The 21181-nt window shown below is 38.6% G+C and overlaps 1 protein-coding gene across 2 annotated transcripts in view; it reads left to right on the forward strand.

The window, feature by feature from the left end:
• The first annotated feature begins 20939 nt into the window (after nt 1–20939).
• The window catches only part of rab41 (RAB41, member RAS oncogene family), a 63324-nt gene continuing 63082 nt past the window's right edge, over nt 20940–21181 (forward strand). For both annotated transcript variants that reach the window (XM_043704760.2, XM_043704759.2), the window contains exon 1: nt 20940–21094. In XM_043704760.2, the coding sequence (XP_043560695.1) occupies nt 21022–21094 (73 nt within the window). In that variant the 5' untranslated portion in view covers nt 20940–21021. The remainder of the gene's footprint in view (nt 21095–21181) is intronic.

A 21181-nucleotide genomic window follows, 5' to 3' on the forward strand; every position in this document is an offset into this window, starting at 1 on the left:
TAGGGGAAACATATGATCAGATCCTGGAGATTTATCTACCTTTATGCAATTTAAGACCTTCAGCACCTCCTCTTCTGTAACATGGAATCTTTTTAGGACATCACTATTTATTTTCCCAAGTTCCTTAGCTTCTATGTCCTTCCTCACAGTAAATACTGATGCAAAATATTCATTTTATCTCCAGTGGTTCCATACACAGACAGCCATATTAATCTTTAAGGGGCCTATTCTCTCCCTAATTACACTTTTACTCTGAAAGTACTTGTGGAATCTCTTTGGATCCTCTTTAACTTTATTTGGCAAAGCTATCTAATGTCCTTTTTTTGCATCTTAAGTATACTCCTACTGCCCTTATACTCCTCTAGGGATTCATTCAATCCCAGCTGTCCATACTTGATATATGCCTCCTTTTTCTTGACCAGAACCTCAATTTCTCTAGTCATCCAGCATTTCCTACACATACAAGCCTTGTCCTTAAAACTAATAGGACCATATTGTCTCTGAACAGCATTATCTCATTTTTGAAGGCCTCCAACTTTCTAGCCATCCTTTTACCTGCAAATAGCCTCCCTTTATCAACTTTTGAAAGTTCCTGTCTAATACCATCAAAATTGGCCTTACTCCAATTTACGAGTTTAAATTTTTAATCAGTTTTACTCTTTTCCATAACTATTTTTAAACTAATAGAATTATGATCGCTTACCTGAAAATGCTCCCCCACTGACACCTCAGTCACTTGTCTTACCTTATTTCCCAACAGAAGGTCAAGTTTGCTCCTTCTCTCGTAGGTACATTTACATATTGAATACGAAAGTTTTCTAGTACACACTTAACAAATTCCTCTCATTCCAAGCTCATAACATTAAGACAGTTCATGTTTGGAAAGTTAAAATTCCCTACCATTACAACGCTATTATTCTTACGGATATCTGAGATCTCGTTCTGTATTTGTTTCTCAATTTTTCACTGACTATTGGGGGCCTATAATACAATCTTAACAAGGTGATCATCCCTTTCCTTATTTCTCAGTTCCATCCACATAACTTCACTGGACGATCTTCCATGAATATCCTCTCTAAGTACAGCTATGAAATCTAACAAATGTCTTATTGAAATTCAGCAATTACCTCCTTTCTTTTGTACTTCATCCCTCAATTAATAAAAGCTGGGATACTATATGCTTTACTTATTTCTCTGCCACCAGTCTTGCCACCTTCAATGATCCATGCACATTTGCACCCAAGTCCCTCTGTTCTGTTCTTGCATCCCCTTCTGAATTGCATCCAGTATTTTATGTTCTATGTCCAGTTCTTCCTACCAAAATGCATCATCTTACTCTCTCTGGTTTGAAATCCATCTACCATTGATCCACCACTCTACTATCTTATCCATGTTCTTTTGAAGTCTGTGGATTGTGAGTGAGGTAAGAATGAGGTCAGTTTAATAGTTATCCAGGAGTTAGACTGTGTATCTAACAGTCTAACTTGTCCAGGGCAACCCCTTTACTTAATTTCATCAGAACCATGCTAAGTCTTGAACTTTTATAGAGACTTTTTCACTATCCCAGGTGTAGCAGAATTACCCAGTATAAAATTGAATTTTCTGGTTTATTCATTCAGTGAGTGCTAGATGGGGATTCCATAGGGTTCCCATGTGCAATTCCAATTTATGCCAGCAAAACAACTGTCTGGCCAGCAGAAAAGCTGCCTAATCTTAACTATAGAAACAAAGAATTCTACTTGAGATAAGGGGTAACTTACCTTACACAGACTTTGTCATAAATGGAATTATATATACACAGCTTAAACTTTTTTCTTCTTTAATAACAATTCTAAATTTTAAAAAACCAAAAGGACTTTACTTGACAATTTCGGCCTGACACTCTTATCATAAAATACTCCAGCAACATCCATATTACCATTTCTGTAATTCAGATCTCTACAATTTTTCCAAATTCCCAAACATCCCAATTGATACCCTTCAAATTCTTAAAAATAACTATTCCCATTACACAGCTTATCAATGCATTTGAATGTTCTCATCAAAGTTTCATGTTTGTACTCCAATGTCCAAAAGACTGAGAAGAACCTGCATGAGAGCCAATAGAAGCTTTTTAAAAAAATCTACATGCCATGGTCCATCATTCAACCCCATTTACCTAAAGATTATATTTGATTTCTGTGATGGTACTATAGCTTTAAGAGGTGTGTTTTATCTAGCTTTTTGTAAAGAGAGGTGAAGACAGGTGGTGAGCAGTTTGTTCCAAACCAATAAGCTAAACAGCTTGTGAGGACTTAGGTTTTTTTAAAAGTTGGAACAATAGAAGCAGCATGAAGCAGCAGAGGCTGCACAGTGGTTCAGTGGCTGCCTCACAGCACCAGGGTCCCAGGTTCAATTCCAGCTTTGGACGACTGTCTGTGTGGAGTTTGCACATTCTCCCCATGTCTGCGTGGGTTTCCTCCGAGTGCTCCGGTTTCCTCCCACAGTCCAAAGATGTGCAGTTCAGGTGAATTGGCCAAGCTAAATTGCCCATGGTGTTAGGTGCATTAGTCAGAGGGAAATGGATCTGGGTGGGTTACTCTTTGGAGGGTCAGTGTGGACTTGTTGGGCTGAAGGGCCTGTTTCCACACTGTAGAGAATCTAATCAAAGCGATGAGGTCAAACTCCCACAGAACCAGGATTTTATTTAACTTTCAGAGGCTGTAGGGGTTTGTAACCTGCTATATGTCTCTTCCCACTACAGAAAATTGCTTGAATTCTCTCTCTCTCTCTCTCAAGGCTTTCTCATGATGTTCTTTCCTTCTGTACTGCAAAATTGATTGTGAGACAGTCTATTTTACTGAATTTGCCTTTGCCAAAGATGTGGTTAATGATAAGTTAATATATTGGAATATTTGCAGTTTAGTAGTTAAATAATCTATTATCCTTTTCAGTTTTCCAGTGGAGTTGTTATACCAGTTCTTCTTTCGTTTGTTTGTATTTTAACTATTGTGTAAGAAAAAGTGTGTTTTGCTTCAAGCTTGATAGTTTGATTAATCAAATTGCATTTGGAACACAACGCCTTACACTTCCCTTACAAAATAAGAAAATGTTGGGGTCTAGGGTATTTTTAATATATTTTGAGGGGTTGGGTCTGGTCCATAATATTTCCTATGTGCAACACCCATGGAACAACAAATTTTATTTTTAGGAGATTATAGATTTTGGGTTGGTAATCAAAACCACCAATTAAAGAATCTTTTTTAAAAATCAATTCAGGAAATTTAAAGGATTTTTTTATTAATGCAGTGCATTGAAATACTTACAGAGTACAATACATACAGTTCTATGATTTACATTTCATTTAAATGCATAAATAAGTAAGATGACTACAAAACATCAGTAGTTTTTCCTGAATGTTACAAAATATAACTCTCCAATATTGTCTCTGCTCCACAATAGAATAACACAGATTGTGTATGGACTGATAGTGTAGAGTCAGCAATGTGCCACAGTCCATGTTTACATATTTGAATTTCATTCCTCTTTGTCCCTGTAGTCCTTATGCTGCATTCTATCATTAATGCTGGTTGTCAGGTATTCATGGAAACCCCATTTCTCCTAAATTTATGATCCTACAGATGCAGGCAAATTCGAGGTTTTGACGTTCACCCAGAATGCAGTCACTCTGGATTTGGAAAACTGAGATTGTTGGGAAGAAAACTTTTGACTTTGATTTGCTCCCTGATAGTTCAGAGCCTCTAGACCCCTTTACCAAAAGACTTTTAAACTTTTGGATTTCCTTTGTGGAGAAACCCTTCCCTCATGGTAAAGCCTATTTCCTCCTTACAATATCTTGAATCACTGGATAATGAATCAGATTTTTATTTTTCATTTCCCTGTAGCTCTGCGCTGACCAATGAAGACTCCTTAATTCAATCTTTTTTATTGGTTGGACATTCTCATTTGCTCTCACCATTGCAATATTAATTGAATCACAAGTTTCCTTTCTCACTTCTGTTGCTTCTTGCTTAGCATGAACACTATCAGAGTTACTAAGGATTCTTCCTGGAATGGTAAGGAAGTCAGATAATATGCTTCAACTTACCTCTTCCAAGTCACCTCCATATCTAATACAGAAATGAATCTGTCATAGCTATTGTTCACAAAGCTTTATTGCATTTTGAGTTATATCTGTTCAAAATTCGTCGATTAGTTTAAGTGGGGTGTATGACTATCTCACTGGCTATCTCATTGCTTGTGTTTCCTTACATATTTTGCTGATTCTTTCAGCCTTGACTGTAGTCAGTGTTGATCATATTGGAAAACATTTCTGCCAATGCAATGTAATCAAAGGTTTTATAATTGGATACGAGATCAATGTCCTTGGAGACACCTTTGACTTCATCTTTGCTTTGGTGATCAAGTGTCCCTGATACAGCTTTTCTAGGACATCTTTCCCGAGTAAAGTTGGAGGGCCTACTCATTCAAAATCCATGATCGGTAAAATGATGCTGGTGCCCAATTAGATTTCTATGGCCAATCCACTGGACCTTTGTACTGGCTAACATCAACACAATACTAACAGAGTGCGACATTCCTAGTCAGATCTGGTCAAGCCAATTGGAGCTTGCTAGCCACTGTTTGTGCCTGTGAGGCTTCTCTGTTTCACTGCTGCAAGTACTTTTAGTATGTGCTATGTTTCCTACTTGCTGTACATGTTTCTTATATTTGCTTTTTGTAGTTTTGTACCAAATGAAATCTGCTAATCTCCTGTGCCAAGGTTGATCTTCACGTCTGACGACTGAACTGTGTTGATTCCGAAATTCTGCTTAACTCACCATCAGAATGGCTTCCACCAGAATGAAATATTCTTTCAACTGTAATAAATTTGACAAAGACTCATCCATTCCTACAATGGAACCTTGTATTAATTCTGGCTTAAAATTACCATAATGGCATTTTCCTACAAATCTGGACAAATTATGAATGAAATTATTTTTAAGAACATAAAAAAAACAATAAATAGGAATGGGAATAGGTTACTTGGCTCCAGCATTGAACAAGATCATAGCTGATCTGCCCCAGACCTCAACTCCTCTGTCATATATAGCTCTCAACTCCCTGAAATTTGAAAAATCTATTTAAGTACTTTAAGTGATCTAGACTCTACAACTCTCTTGGATAAAGAATTCTAGACAATCGCTAGCCCCTTGGAGAAGAAATTTCTCCTCATCTCAGTTTTAAATGAGTGTCTCCTTATTCTGCAACCATGTCCCCAGTTCAAGATTTCCCTACAAGTGGAAACATCTTCTCAACATCTGTTCTCACAAGTCCACTTAGAATCTTATATGTTTAAATAAGATCACTCCTCATTCTTTTAAACTCTCAGAACTCTCAAAGCTGTTCAGGTGTTCTTGAAAGTCAACCCCTTTGTTCCAGGAATCTGACTAATGGTTGAACAGCTTACAATGCCAGTATTTTCTTTTCAAATATGGGGATCAAAATTGTCTACAGTTCTTCAAAATGAGGACTCACCAACAGTCTGTACAGTTGTAACAAGACTTCTGTTTTTAAACTCCAAACCCCTAGCAGCAAAGGCCAAAATCACATTTGCCTTCTTAATTATTTGCTGCACCTGCATACCAACATTTTGTGTTTCATACACAAGAGCAACCAGATCTCTCTGTGCTACAGCTTTTTGGAGCCTTTCTTAATTGAAATAATAGTCTACATTTTGATTCTTCCTACCAAAGTGCATGGTCTCATACTTGCCTGCATTAAACACAGTCGGTCAAGTTTTTGCCCACTCGCTCAATTTCTATATATCCCTTACAGATGCCTTATGGTCTCCCGGTACTTTTGTATTATCAGTGAATTTGTATACATTACACTCTGCCCCTCCTCCAAGCCATTAATATAGATAGTATATCTATTTTGAGACCCTGACAAACCAGCAGGAAACTAGCCACCAGGATACATGAGTATAAACGAGCCATCAAAAGATATGAACCAACTAGTATCTATATACACAAATGAAGAGGGAGATCAGTTTAATTGGGACAATGCATCCACCCTGGGACAGGCCAAACAAATACATATACAGGAATTCCTGGAGGCCTGGCATTCAAACTGGAACCCCGTTAACAAGCATATAGATTTGGAATCCATTTACCAACCTCTCAGACACAGATCTAGAAATGATATCAACCACCCACAACAAACCAAAAATAGCAAGCGGAACAGAACACCAATGCTTCACCCAGAGGCTCACTGAATGATGTTACCTAGCATGGTGGCAAAATGTCTGAAAACAAACCACCGGCTCCGCGAGCAAACCAACAACCTGATCCACAACCTGAGCTACAAACCTTCTCCAAAATTTTAATGAGTGCCAGCGTTTATATGGTGCAAATATGTTAGACTGGAAGATTTATCAGGGACCTATTACTTCAACATCTTTTTTTTTACAAAATTTAGGGCAGTATCCAAGGAAAGCACATCATTTGCAGGTGGAATTTAATCTATTACTCCAGATTCCTGGTAACTATTGTTTAGCTATCGATATGTCCAGAGCATTACTGGATATATCGATAAAACATCCATTCTAATATTCTCATAACTTGGGTCCAAATCACATCCTGGCAGATGGTAAAATATGAATTCAATAAAAAATATCCAGAATGCCTCATGGAAACATAAAATCATTCATGTAAAATCCTATCTGGTTCACTAATGTCCTTCAGGAAAGGAAATCGGCCATTCTTACCTAGTCTGGCCTAGACTCACAGCAATGTGGTTGATACTTAACTGCCAATGGGCAACTAAGGATTGATAATAAATGCTGTAATGGGAGTCAGCATGTTTGTACAAATATAGCTGTTTGAACAAATTTTTCTGAGGCAAGGGAAAACCACAGCAAAATTTATAGTGGAGAATTTAGTTCAATTTTCTTTTACAAAATATGGATTGCCCAAAGAAATATTATCAGATCAAGATTCAAATTTAATGTCACAAATATTTTACAAAATAACAAATAGTTCAAAAATAAACAATTTACATATTCAGCTTCTGATCCATCACCTTAAGGAGCAATTGAAAAATGGCATCAAACTTTAAAGATCCCGCTTGTCAAAAATATTCTGTTGATTTAGATAAAGGAACTCTTTTGTTATTGTTCAGGATGCTTTTATTGAATCCATAGAATTGAAATTTTGAAACAGATGCACAGACATGAGATGAGAGGGCACCTTAAATTAAAGAAAACAATTACAAACCAAAGCTCAGAGACTAACCCTTCTGACTTACATGTTAAGTTTCCAAGAAAAAATAACCAAAGATTATATGTTGGCCAAAAAATATTTGAAAGGTGCTCTGTAAACAATGAAAAGTACAGCAGATCAAAATGCCATAACTTGAATTATGTTGCTGGTGACTACATGTTAGTACTGTTATCTATCTCTGGAAAATCACTTAAAGCATAATTCATTGGACCTTATAAAACCAAAGTGAAACTCAATAATGTGGATTAGTATGTGCGTATTTTAGACAGGAGTGGGAAAACATCAGTGAATACGTCACGATAATATGTTAAAACAATTTATTTGACAAGGAGAATAGTAAGAAGTGTATTGACAGTTGTGAAAGAAATAGGGAAAATGAAAATAGCAGAACAATTGTAAATAATATCCTTACAGTGTTAATACAGAGACGTTAGCTCAACTGAGGGAAGTGGTTCAGTTAATGATGGATAATGGCATTACTGACCTGAGTCATAGTAGTTGGATCTCACAAAACGAGATGGTACACAATAACTGTGTATTGCTGATTGCAGAGGTAGCATGGCAAAAAAGGCAGATTCCTATCTAATTCTGTGATGAAAGGATTGTATTAAGGTGACTGAACAATCATGGCTAATACAAACATTTTTTTTTAGATTACTTACAGTGTGGAAACAGGCCCTTTGGCCCAACAAGTCCACACCGACCTTCCAAACAGCAATGCACCCACACCCATTCCCCTACATCTACCCCTTCACCTAACACTACGGGCAATTTAGCATGACCAATTCACCTAACCTGCACATCTTTGGACTGTGGAAGGAAACCGGGGCACCCGGAGGAAACCCACGCAGACACGGGGAGAATGTGCAAACTCCACACAGACAGTTGCCCGAGGCGGGAATTGAGCCCGGGTCTCTGGCGCTGTGAGGCAGCAGTGCTAACCCCTGTGCCACCGTGCCGCCCAAATTGATTTGTTAAAAAGGTATTGGCGAGTTCCATTGATTGATATAGTCAAAGAAATACTACATTTTGTAGCATTAGATGGGCCCAATAAATGTAAAGTCATGCTGCTTAGAATAAAAAAATTCACCAGTAACCTGTCAACAATTAACTAACAAGGACATTGAAGGATTATCCAACTGTGTGGTATACTTAAACAACTTGTTTTTATTCAGGCAAACCTAAGGAAAGCTGAATGTAAAATGTTACATGTCATGAGCACTCTTTCCAAGAGAATCACTTCCTGCTACTGCTGCTTGTAATCACTTTTAAGAGATCTGCTGTCAGGGCATCATTATCTGTCCTGTGCTGTCCTCATACGTCCACACATATGCAATAGCTATGATCCAATCATCTTTATTCTTTTACCATAGAGGTTTTCTATCAGATCATGAATTAATTAACCAGTCTCATTACACATTTCCAACTCAAAAATAGCTGGTACACTAGTTGCTAACAGAATGTATTGTTCTAGGCATTATCCATGAATACTCAATGCACACAATATTAAGGTTACCTGAGCCAATTTGACTTGTCTAACCTGTAAGAATTGAAATCACTTGTGATTATTGCAGTACCTTTCTGACCATTCCCCATTTTTTTCTTGCTTTATGTTTTCTCATCTGATAATAATTACTGTTCAGGGCCAATAAACTACTCCCACAAGCAATTTTTTTCCGTTGCTATTTAATTCCTCCCAAAGTGATTCTAGATCTTAATTATTAGCAAAATTATGCCAACTAATTCTTTCTACCCATCTTTCTGAAATGTTAAATAGCATTGAATATTGAGTTCATAGCCTCAGTTACCTTGCACCATGTATCTGTAATGCCAATCAATTCATAAACATTTATTTAAATTTCTGCTACTGATTCATTTATCTTCCCAGGAATGTTTATGCTTCAAATAAAGAGCCTTTAAGACTTATTTTACCACTTTACCCAACTGTGATCACTCGCATGTTTGCATGTTCTGTCCCTTTGCATCATATCCTGGTTACCATCACCATCCCCCCGCCCACTTTGAATTGAAATCCATTTCAACTGATCTTTCCATTACATTTTCAACTTTCTGATCAGGTATATCCTAAACCATATTTCAGGATTATATAGGAATCCATAGATTATTGTATCTTTCATAAAAAAAATTCATTAGTTTCAAGTATTTATTTATTCATAGAATCACAGAGGCCATTTGTTCCATTTTGTTTATATCAGCTCTCAGAAGAGGTTCTTGCAGGCTTTCTCCATTAGGTAATATTTAGCTCCTCTATTCTTCCTGTTAAAATGCATGATCTCACATTTTATCACCTATTATTCCAACTGCCAAGATTTTGCTTATTTACTTAACCTGTCTATATCCCTCTCAAGATTCTTTGTGCTTTCCCAGCTATCCTTGTGTCACCTGCAATCGTGCATTCATTCCTCTCATCCAAGTCTATATATAATATTTAATAATTGTGGCCTGGGCACTCATCGCACTATCATGCCAATAGTTATTGGTTGCCATCCTGAGAATGCCCATCTACAATACCTCTCCGTCTTGTGATTGTTAGCAGTCTTCTAATACTCTATATGGGGGGTCCAGTTAGCTGGATGCTGGTTTGTGATGTACATTAATGCCAACAGCATGGGTTCAATTCCCACACGAGCTGAGGTTACCATGAAGGACTCTTCTACTCAACCACTTTCTGTACCTGAGGCTTGGTGACCCTCAGGTTAAATCAACATGAACTTGCTCCAGCAAGAGAGCTGCTAGGACTATGGTGACTCTAAAATATTCTATATATGTTAATATACTAACTCCCCATCATAGGTCCTTGTGTTTTTAAATAGCTTTATGTATAATAGTGTCAAACACCACTTAAAAATGCAAAATCCACCTTTATCTCTATGCTTGTACCCTCCTCAAAGATTTCTAATCGATTTGTCAGGCCCAATTTCCCCTTAATAATATGCTTGATTTCTTACGTATCTTTAAATGGTCTGCTAGTGCATCCTTTTTAATATAGACTTTATAGACTAACATTTTACCACAGGCAGGTATTAAGCTAACTGGCCTATTTTTTTTTTGTCTTCCTCATTTTTTGAATAAGGGTGTTATATTGATGTTTCCAATCCTTTGGGACTTTTCTAAAATCTAAGGATTATTGAAAGATTACCATTGCATCCAACATCTCTGCAGCTATTTTCTATATTGTACACTTTGATGCAACCCATCAGGTGCAGGGAGCTTATTAATCTTTAGCTCCATTAGCTTCTCTAGTATGCTACTAATAAAGGATGTATTTATTTTCACCCTGCTTTTGCCCCTTGATTTAGTTAGTTTTTTTTGAATATTGTTGATATATTCAACTGCGAAGTCTGATGCCAAGTATTTAATTAACTCACCTGCCCTCTATTATTTCCCTAGCCTCATTCTCCAAGGAGCCAATGTTCACTTTGTCTCTTTCTTTCTTTTTATATAATTAAAAAAAGATTCAAAGCAGTTTCAGGCAGTCGAAGTGTATCCCCTTATCATTAAAGTCTATGAAAACATCATAATTGTGGATGGACTACCAGCCTGTCTACCTCTTTGCTGTCCTTAATTAGAAATACATTGAAATTGCTGTGAACAGTTATAATGCTGTGCGAAAGCCCCAAGTATAGAGGGGCATCCCAGTGCCGTTGACCATCAGTATCAAAGGGGCATGTGCATTCTAACTTTTTACAATCTGAAGTTTTTGTGTGCCTTACTGCGAAGAAAATCTTAAGCTATAACGAAGTTGAACCAAAATAAGGTTGCACCTGAACGTATCACTGGGCTGGGACTGTCATTGTAAAATGTGAGTTCTAACATATCCTTAACTTCCTTGGTTTATCATGGTTGGTTTATCCCTTTCTTTGAATCTAAGTTGCACAATGGGATATGCCTATGTTGTGAATGATTGGTATTTTCTATTACCTTTCGACTACACCCAGTGTCATCTTCCTTGTTATTTCTTGCCTGAACCCTTATTATTCTGCATGTTCCAACAGAACAGTATAAGAATTAGATGGGGAGGACTAATGCTATTGTACATGATGTAGATGTAGGGAATGCTGCTCCGATAAAACAACATGCCTATCGACTTAATCCTTTCAAAGCCAGACAGGTACAGATGGAGGTGGAGGCCATGCTTGACGAGGACCTCATCAAACCAAGGCAGAACAAGTGGAGTTTGCCGATCATCTTAGTTCCCAAACCAATAGGACTCAACGATTCTGCATGGATGATTGGAAGGTCAATGCCATAACAAAATCTAACTCATATCCAATTCCTAGTTTGGAGGATTGTATTGAGAAAGTCAGACAAGCCAGTCACATCACCAAGTTGGACTTAATGCTACTGGCAGGTACCTTTATTAGAGTTGGCGAAATAAATTCCTGCATTTGGAACCCCAAAGGGCTATATTAGTTTAAAGTGATGCCTTTTGGAATGAAGAACATACCTGCCACATTCTAGTGACTCATGAACAGAGTTGTGGCTGGGTTAATAAACTGTGCAGTCTACTTGGACAATGTAACAATCTTTAGTAAGTCCTGGAAAGATCACATGGTACAGTTGACAGAGTTCTTTGAACGACCAGGAGAAGCAAATAAATAAAACGGAAATCGCAAAAGCAGAGGTGACATTCTTGAGACATAACATTAGTCATGGAAGGTTGACCCCATGGAACGCAAAGATGAAGGCCATCGAGGAATCTCCATGACCAACCTCGAAAAAAGAGGTGCTTCGATTCATAGGACTCAGCAGATTCAATCAGAAGTTTGTTCCAAACCTCAGCAGTGTAGTGGCAAAATTAACCGATTTGTTGAAGAAGAACACAAAATTTTGGTGGACAGAACAATGTCAATTCGAGCATTTGAAATCAATATTAACCACCAAACCAGTTTTAGCTACACCAAACTTTTCGAAATCTATTAAAGTCGCCATCGATGCTAATAACATAGGAGTCGGAGCTGTAGTCCTACAGGAAGATGAGGCTGGGATTGCACTGCCAGTTGTATATTTTTCGAAGAAGATCAACATCCACCAGAGGAAATACTCCATGATCAAAAATGAACTATTGAGTTTGGTACTGGCCGTACAACATTTTAATGTGTATGTCACAAACAGTGTGTCGGAGATGATTGTGTACACATATCATATCATAATGTGCGTATATTCTTAGAATTTTTAAAAGATAAGAATATGAGACTATTTTGTTGGAGTCTTATGTTACAGACTTTTAATTTAAAAATCATACATGTTGCAGGTCAGAAAAAGTAATTGCAGACGTGTTATTGCGGATTTAACTGATAAAATTTAAATGAGATTTGTCTTTATTTAATGTTTTATCTATATGTAGGTACATCAGAAGACATTAAGGTGAACTTACGTGAAAGTTATCATTATGTTAGGGTAATGTGTTTAAACAGTAGAAAAATAAATGAAACCGTCTTTTCATTATGATGGTTCATTTTTTTAAGGGGGGGAAGGGTTATGAAGATGTGGGTGTATACCTTTAAGAGAGTTAAAAGCAGCAGAACTACCGGACACAGCACCGAGTGTTCTCAATAAGGCAACAATGTAACACTGGGTCGAACAACTCGATAAGCTTGTTGCCTGGAGACAAAAACAAATTTGAATTTGGCCAGTTTAAATTATACCCTGAAAAAATACCAATCTCCAATCAAGTTTGGATTGAGTATATTGACAATCATAAAAGCCAATGACACAGTCCAATGTTCTGGGGTATAAGACGGGGGTCAAAGTGAACAGTTGGGAGGAGAATTGCCAAGTCCTAGCATGTCATAGACTGCTTGAAAAAATATCTCTCTTAAAAGTACCTTTTTGATCAATAACCTATGATGCAAAAATTCCTAACAAGGAGAAAATAAGACATACAAAGATCTGAAGACAAAAACCTACAGCTGCCTGGTTTTGAGATAAGAAGTGTTGTTTTGTAAATTTTAATTGAAAGTTTTATCAGACTAGTATTATAGATGGGAAGGGCCTCACAGCACCAGGGATCCAGGTTCGATTCCAGCCTTGGGCGACTGTCTGTGTAGAGTTTGCACATTCTCCTCGTGTCTGTGTGGGTTTCCTCGGGGTTCTCCGGTTTTCTCTCTCAGTCCAAAGATGTGCAGGTCAGGTGATTTGGCCATTCTAAATTGCCCATAGTGTTAGGTGCATTAGTCAGAGGGAAATGGGTTTGGTTGGGTTACTCTTTGGAGGATCGGTGTGGACTTGTTGGGCCGAAGGTCCTGTTTCCACACTGTAGGGAATCTAATCTAAGATAATCTAATAGGTTAGAGAAAGAAACTGTAAATCGTGGTTAGTTAATTATTATCTATTACACTTTTAAGAAATAAAGTTGTTAATGGTTCGTCATCATGCTAGGTAACATCTTCAGTGTAGCCCGCTTTCTGTTTATGTGCTTGGGTTTCCTTGGGTTGGTGAGGTAATTTCCTGTGGTGACATCATTTCCTATGGTGATGTCATTTCCTGTTACTTTTCTCAGGGGTGATAAATGGGATCCAAGTCAATATGTTTGTTGATAGAGTTCCGTTTGGAATGCCATGCTTCTAGGAATTCTCATGCATGTCTCTGTTTGGCTTGTCTTAGGATGGATTGTTCTCTCAGTCGAAGGGGTGTTCTTCGTCATCGGTATGTAAGGATACTCGTGAGAGTGGGTCATATCTTTTTGTGGCTAGTTGATGTTCATGTATCCTTGTGGCTAATTTTCTGTCTGTTTGTCCAATGTAGTGTTTGTTACAGTTCTTGCAAGGTATTTTGTAAATTACATTAGTTTTGCTTGTTGTCTGTATAGGGTCTTTCAAGTTCATTAGCTGTTGTTTTAGTGTGTTGGTGGGTTTTTAGGCTACCATGATCCCATAAGATTTGGCATCACCACAGGAAATGACATCACCAATCCAAGGAAATCCAAACACATAAGCAGAAAGTGGATTACACTACCAGTGCTTCACCCAGACGCTCACTGAAGATGTTACATAGTATGGTGATGAAATATCTGAAAATGAACCTTCCAGCTCAGCGAACAAGCCTACATCCTGTACCTCAACCTGAGCTACAAATCTTCTCAAACCACCTGATGAAGGAGCAGCACTCCAAAAGCTAGTACTTCCAAATTAACCTGTTGGACTATGAGCTGGTGTTGTGTAATTTTTAAACAAATAACATCAGCAGGAATCATCTCTTTTTATTGGTAGAAATATTGAGAGCAAGAAGATACAGATTTCACATGATGAACAAAAATAAAGCCATGATAACTTGAGAAAAACCTTTTTAAAATGCAGCTGTATTTAGCATTTGGCAAGGAGGGGTGAAGGCAGATTCAATTGAGGCATTCAAGAGGGAATTGGATCATCAACAGAAAAAGTAAAATATACAGGTATGTGGAGATGGTGCAGTCATGATCTCACTAAATAGTGCAGCAGGCTCAATGGCCTACTTCTGCTTCCACATCTTATGTGGCACCTTTCAAATGCCTTCTCAAACTTCTACAGCACAGCCACAAGCTCCATTTACCCACATTACTTGTTACATAACATTGTCAAATCTCCAAAAAGTTAGTCAAATCTAATTTCCTTTTCATAAAACCACGTTGATGCTGCATAATTGCATTTAGGTTTTCAAATGCTTTATTATATCCTTCTGAAGATTTCAGCATTTTCTCTATGAGAGTTGTTAAACTGTAGTTTCTTGCTTTGTCTCCCTTCCCTCCTCCACGTCCTGGAGTAGGAAGTCACCTTTGTTATTTTCCAGTAGATGTGACCTTTCCAGAATGTAGGAAATTTTGGATACTTAATATCAATTCATCTACTATTTTAGCATCTGCTTCTTCTAAGAGCCTAGGATGAAGTCTTCGGGATATGGGGACTAGTCAGCTTTTAGTTCTTTGTATTTTGAGTACCATTTACATCGTAATTGCAATTATTTTAAGTTTCTCCCTCACAGCTACCCATTTGCAATTAGTTCTGTGATGTTATTTGTATTTAATATAGCGAAGACTGATGCAAATGTCTGTTCACTTCTTTTGTCATTTCCTTATTGTTAATTATTCCTCAGACTCCCTCGAAAGAGAACCAACACTCATTTAACATGTTCCTTTCCTTTTCAAACACCTGCCTAAAACTACCTTTTATATTTAGGTGTTTAAGAAGATTAGTAGCCCAGGTTGTGGATGAGGTTGTTGACTTGCTCACTGAGCTGGTGAGTTTGTTTGCAAACGTTTCATCATCATTCTAGGTAACATCATCAGGACACCTCCAGTGAAGCAATGTTGTTCTGTCTCATTTTATGTGTCTATTTCTGCTTGGGTTGGTGGTGTCATTTCCGGTTTTGTTGTTGGTTCTCTTTCTTAGTGTTTGGTATATGGAGTCCAAATCTTCATTTGTTAGTGGAGTTCTGTGTTGAGTGCCAGCATTCCAGGAATTCCCATGCATGTCTCTGTCTGGCTTGTCCTAGGAAGGATACATTGTCCCTGTTGAATTGGTGTACTTCATTGTCTGTGTGAAGGGATACAAGCAATTGTTGGTCATGTTTGTTGGTGTCTAGTTGGTGTTTGTATTCCCTGATAGCTAATTTCCTTCCTGTTTGCCGGAAGTTTGGCACTCAACTTAGAACTCCATTAACAAGCATGTAGACTTGGATCCCATATAGCAACCACTAAGAAACAGAACCAACAACAAAACTAGAAATTACACCACCCATCCCGGGAGATGCAGACAATAAATAGCATGCAGGACAGAACAATAACGCATCATCGGAGGCGCACTCACAATGTTACCTAGCATGGTGATGAAATATCTACAAACAAACATACCAGCTCAGTGAGAAGGTCAACAAACTATTTTTATATTTCAAGCTTATTTTCTTGCTGAAATGTTCCTACTCCTAGTATTCTGAAGTATCTCCTTAAATTTCTGCTCCTGTGTCTTGACTGATCTGTCCAATAACTTTCCAGTTCAGTTTAGCCAACTGTATCTGTGCCCTTATAATTAATCATATAGAAATTCAACAGTAATCTTAAATCCATTCCTTTCGATGGGCTGAATGGTCTATTTTTGTTCCTCTCTTTCCTCAAACTGAATGTGGTATTCAATCATATTATGATCACTGCTATAATGACTTCACTATAATGTAATTTATTACTCCTGTCTCATTGCATATTACCAGATTTAATACAGCCAGTTCTCTGGATGGTTCTGCAAAATACTGCTCTAACAAATGTCCCTGAAAATACTCTAGGAAGTCATTGTTCAGGCCACCTTTTCCAATTGGATTAATCTATTTGTGGATTAAAATAATTCATGATTATCGCTGTACCTTTTTTACAAAACCTATTATTTTTCCTGTATAGTACATTCTGAAGTGTGCTTACCTTGAGGCCTGTATACCACACCCACAAGCAAGTATTTACCTTCAAAATTCTTATCTCTACCAAATATGAATCTACATTTTGATCTCCAAAACTAAGTTCATCCCTCTCTATTGCTCATGGATAAGGTGAATAGTCAAGGTCTTTTCCCCAGGGTGGGGGAGAACAAAACTAGAGGGCATAGGTTTAAGGAGACGGGAAAGATTTAAAGGGACCTGAGGGACAAATTTTTCACACAGGGTGGCTCATATGTGGAATGAGCTGCCAGAGAAAGTGGTAGAGGCAGGTATAGTTGCAATACTTAAAAGCCATATGGACAGGTACATGAATAGGAAAGGTTTAGAGGGATTTGGGCCAAACACAGGCAAGTGTTAGTTTGGAAAACATCTTTGGAATGGATGAGTTGGACTGAAAGGTCTGTTTCTTTGCTGTATGACTCTATAGCATCCATAATTAATGGAACTACCCATGATCTTTGCCTGGCTTCTTTCCTTCCTAAATGCCATATACCCTTGAACGTTCAGGTCCTAGTCTTTGTCAGCTTGTGGACATATTTCTTGTAGTGGCAACAGATAACGTATTTCTATATTTATGTATTTATTTACATATGCAGTGACATTTTATTATTTTATTAAAACAACACATGTATTTAATTGCAGACACTTTAGTTTTGACTTTTTGCAACTTTCGTAACCTCTAATCTGCCAGAGTACACTGTCCCTTCCTCCCAAGCTCTGGTCATCATTTCCCTTATTATTACATTGCTGTCATGCCTTGTCTCCTCAATTCAATTTTTTGCACCTTGTCAAATTTGTTCCCTCTCCCTCAGAATTAGTTTATATGTATGAATGAATGTAATGGCAAGTGGTCATCTCATAGATGAAGCACATTTGGTGAGCTAATCTTTCAGTATTAAGTTGCTGAAAGATGAGGTTGTGTGGCAGTGGTGAATGAATAATTGGGATATGAAGAAGTGCAGAGGAAGAGAAAGATTACTGCAATTTCAAGGTTAACGAATGAGAGTCATGTGACGGAGTGGACTTGACAAAACAGAGTGAAGGAGTCAGGATAATGCACACACCAGGATGAATGTGAACATGCAATTATACTCACCTTTCCTGACCTAATTAGGGTATTAAAATGTTTTTTCTACACTAAATCCAGGAGCATGGCAGTTTCCTCCTGATGCTGGGAAGAGCATCACTCTTTGACTCAGCATTCTGCCAGTGTTCCTCTTCTCTTTGGAGAAAGTGAGGACTGCAGATGCTGGAGATCAGAGCTGAAAAATGTGTTGCTGGAAAAGCGCAGCAGGTTAGGCAGCATGGAGGAGAGTGAATCAGTGCAGGGTCAGAAACTCTGGGGAAGAGTGAACCCAATGTGGAGGAGATCGAACCCTTGTGAGGGACTGCAAGCCCAACATGGCTATGCACTTAAAAAGGACTACAATGTCAAACTTTTAACTTTATTTCTTTATTAAAGGTTTATATTTCTTTATTTTTCTTCTTTATACTAAGAATGACTTTAATGTTAAACTTTTAACTATATTTCCTTATTTTTGAACTTTGACCCTAAGATGTTGTATCTAGGTATCTTTATGCCTAAGTTGACACCAGGAATGGTGATATTGTACACTCTTTTCACTGTACTCCTGTATCCCTATATTTGAAATCTAATTCTCTAAAATCTAATTCTGTAGTCTCTCCTACTACTGGAAACATCTTCTCCATTTCCACTCCATCCAGGCCTCTCAGTATTTTGTAAATTCCAATGAGATTTCCAGCAAACCCCTCCCCCCCCCAACCCTTCTACATTTTAAGTACAGACCCACATCCTCAACTGCTCCTCATATGGCAAGCCCTTCATCCCTGGGATCATTCTTGTAAACCTCCTCTTGACCCCCTCCAATGCCAGCACATTCTTCCTTGGATAAATGGCCCATAACTGTTCTCAATATTCCAAAGATGGTCTGACCAGAGCTTTATATAGTCTCAGTTGAAAAGGGTGGCACTGGAAAAGCATAGCAGGTCAGGCAGCATCCGAGAAGCAGAAGAGTTGATGTTTTAGGCATAAGCCCTTCATCGGCACATTCCTGATAAAGAGTTTATGCCTGAAACATCAACTTTCCTGTTCCTTGGATGCTGCCTGACCTGCTGTGCTTTTCCAGTGCCACCCTTTTCGACTCTGACTTCTCCAGCATCTGCAGTACTTTTTCCTTTATAGTCTCAGTACATACCTGCTCTTGTACGCTAGCCCTCTTGAAGCGAATGCAAGCCTTCCCTAATTTGCCTTCCTAACTGCCAACTGAACCTACATGAAAAGAATCCTCAAATAGGACTTTCAAGTACCTTAGTGTTTCAGATTTCAGAAGCCTTTCCCCATTTAGAAAATAGTTTATCCTTCTATCCTTCCGACCTTATACTTTCCCACATTTTATTCCATCTGTCACTTCATTGCCCACTTTCTTGACCCGCCCAAGTCTTTCTGCAGCCTCCATTTCCACAATACTGTCCATCACTCCACCCATCTTTGTGTCATCTGCAAACTTTGCAACAATACCCTCGGTTCCTTCATCCAGATTGTTAACATATAATGTGAATAGTTGTGGGCCTAACAGCGACCACTGCAGAACTCCACTAATCACTGGCTACTGTCTTGAAAAAGACCCCTTTACTCCAACTCTCTGCCTTCTGCCAGTCAACAAATCCTCTATCCATGCTACTGCCTTGCCCCTAATACTATGGGCTCTTATTTCGCAATCTCCTGTGCGTACCTTGTCAAAAGCCTTCTGCAAATCCAAATAGATCACATCTGCTGGCTCTACTTGTCTGACTTGTTTGTAACCTGCTTAAAAAATTCTACCAGATTTGTCAGGCATGAACTGTGCTTGATGAAAGTCGTGTTGAATCAGCCCTATTTTACCATGTACTTCAAAGTACTTTGCAACTGCATCTTTAACAATGGGCTCTAACAGGTTTAGGCTAACTGGATTATAATTTCCCATCTTCTGCCTTCTTAAATAGGGCTGTTTCATTAGCCATTTTTCTTTGTCCCATCCTCTGGGACCCTCCCTGACTCCAGTGATTTCTGAAACATCACCACCAAAGCTACCACAATCCCTTCAGAACTCTGGGATGTAGTCCACCTAGTCTAGGTGATTTATCCACCTTCATACCTTTCAGCTTCCCCAGTACCTTCACTTCAGTAATGTTCACTACAATCGCATCTTCCCCCTGATATTTTTGTTGTCAGCTACTAGTGTCTTTCACCATGAGGACTGATGCTAAGTATCTATTCAGTTCCTCCGCCATTTCTTTATTCCCCATTACTAGTTCTTCAGCCTCGTTTTCCAGCAGTCCAACATCCACTCTTGCATTTATATATCTGAAAAAAATTGCAATCATCTTTCATGTAACTAGCTAGCTTACTCTTTTGTTTTATCTTCTACTCCTTGATTGCTTTTTTTGGTTGTCCTCTGCTGGTTTATAAAAGGGTCCCAAATTCTCTGACTTCCCCCTAATTGTCTCCACACTTTATGCCTTTTACTTTTGGTTTGCTCCTTAAATACTGCAGGTAAAATTGTAATGTGGCCATTCACTGTACAATCAATGTGAAACTAGGAAGTAAAATGGTAATGTAGTCCTGTGTTTAAATGTCACAACCCAAAAGTGTTGAACTTGATTTCCTCCATATCAGACATCCCTTCCCATTTCCTTTCTTCTCAGATGTTTCCATACCTGCTGAATATTTCTAGTGTTTTCTGTTTTTATATCAGATTCCAGCATTCACAGAATTTTGCTTTTGTCACTAGTTTAAAATGGAGTCCTTGCTGGGCTGGGACGACACAGGGCTGGCAAGTTGACTGGATGTGGGCAGCAGAGTTTTGGCGCAACTTAATTTTTTTTGTAGAATACTTTTCCATTAATATAAAAGAAACACGAATTGAAAAAAAGTCCCTGTTCATCGTGTGGACATTGTTAATCGGCCTAGTTACAGGCCAGCTACTCGTTTTTTTTCTATGGGCGTGGCCATCCTTCACTCCCTCATACTTTCCTCACCTTATGCACAACAAAGATAACTTGCACAAATGCAGTACCTTTACATGGTACATATGTCCAAAGACACTTCACAAAATTACAAACACGAAAAATCCTTCCTTGCTGCCCTTTAAAACACCCAAAACCCTTAGATCACCCTCAGAATGGAGACTTCCTACCACGTGACCTCTCCTGGTCGCCACAGCAACGTGACGGACAGGGGCGGGTCCGTCGGAAGTGACGCACTTGTTGCTGCGGTGACGGGTTGCCTTGCTGGTCGGACGGTTTCGCTCGCCTTCCTTTCGCTTTTAGCAGCATCATAATGTCCGGCGGCGGCGGAGAGTTCGGAAATCCTCTGCGCAAGTTTAAGCTCGTCTTCCTGGGCGAACAGAGTGGTGAGTGAGCAGCGTGGGCCTGCAGGTGGAGCCTCGGGCTGGCGTCAGCAAAAGGCTGCCTTGCGGCGGCAGCTGCAGCAGCATCCG

The sequence above is a fragment of the Chiloscyllium plagiosum genome, unplaced genomic scaffold (genome assembly GCF_037043375.1).
Source record: "Chiloscyllium plagiosum isolate Xiang-an unplaced genomic scaffold, Cpla_swu_hap1 HiC_scaffold_11, whole genome shotgun sequence".
Classification (NCBI taxonomy): Eukaryota; Metazoa; Chordata; class Chondrichthyes; order Orectolobiformes; family Hemiscylliidae; genus Chiloscyllium; species Chiloscyllium plagiosum.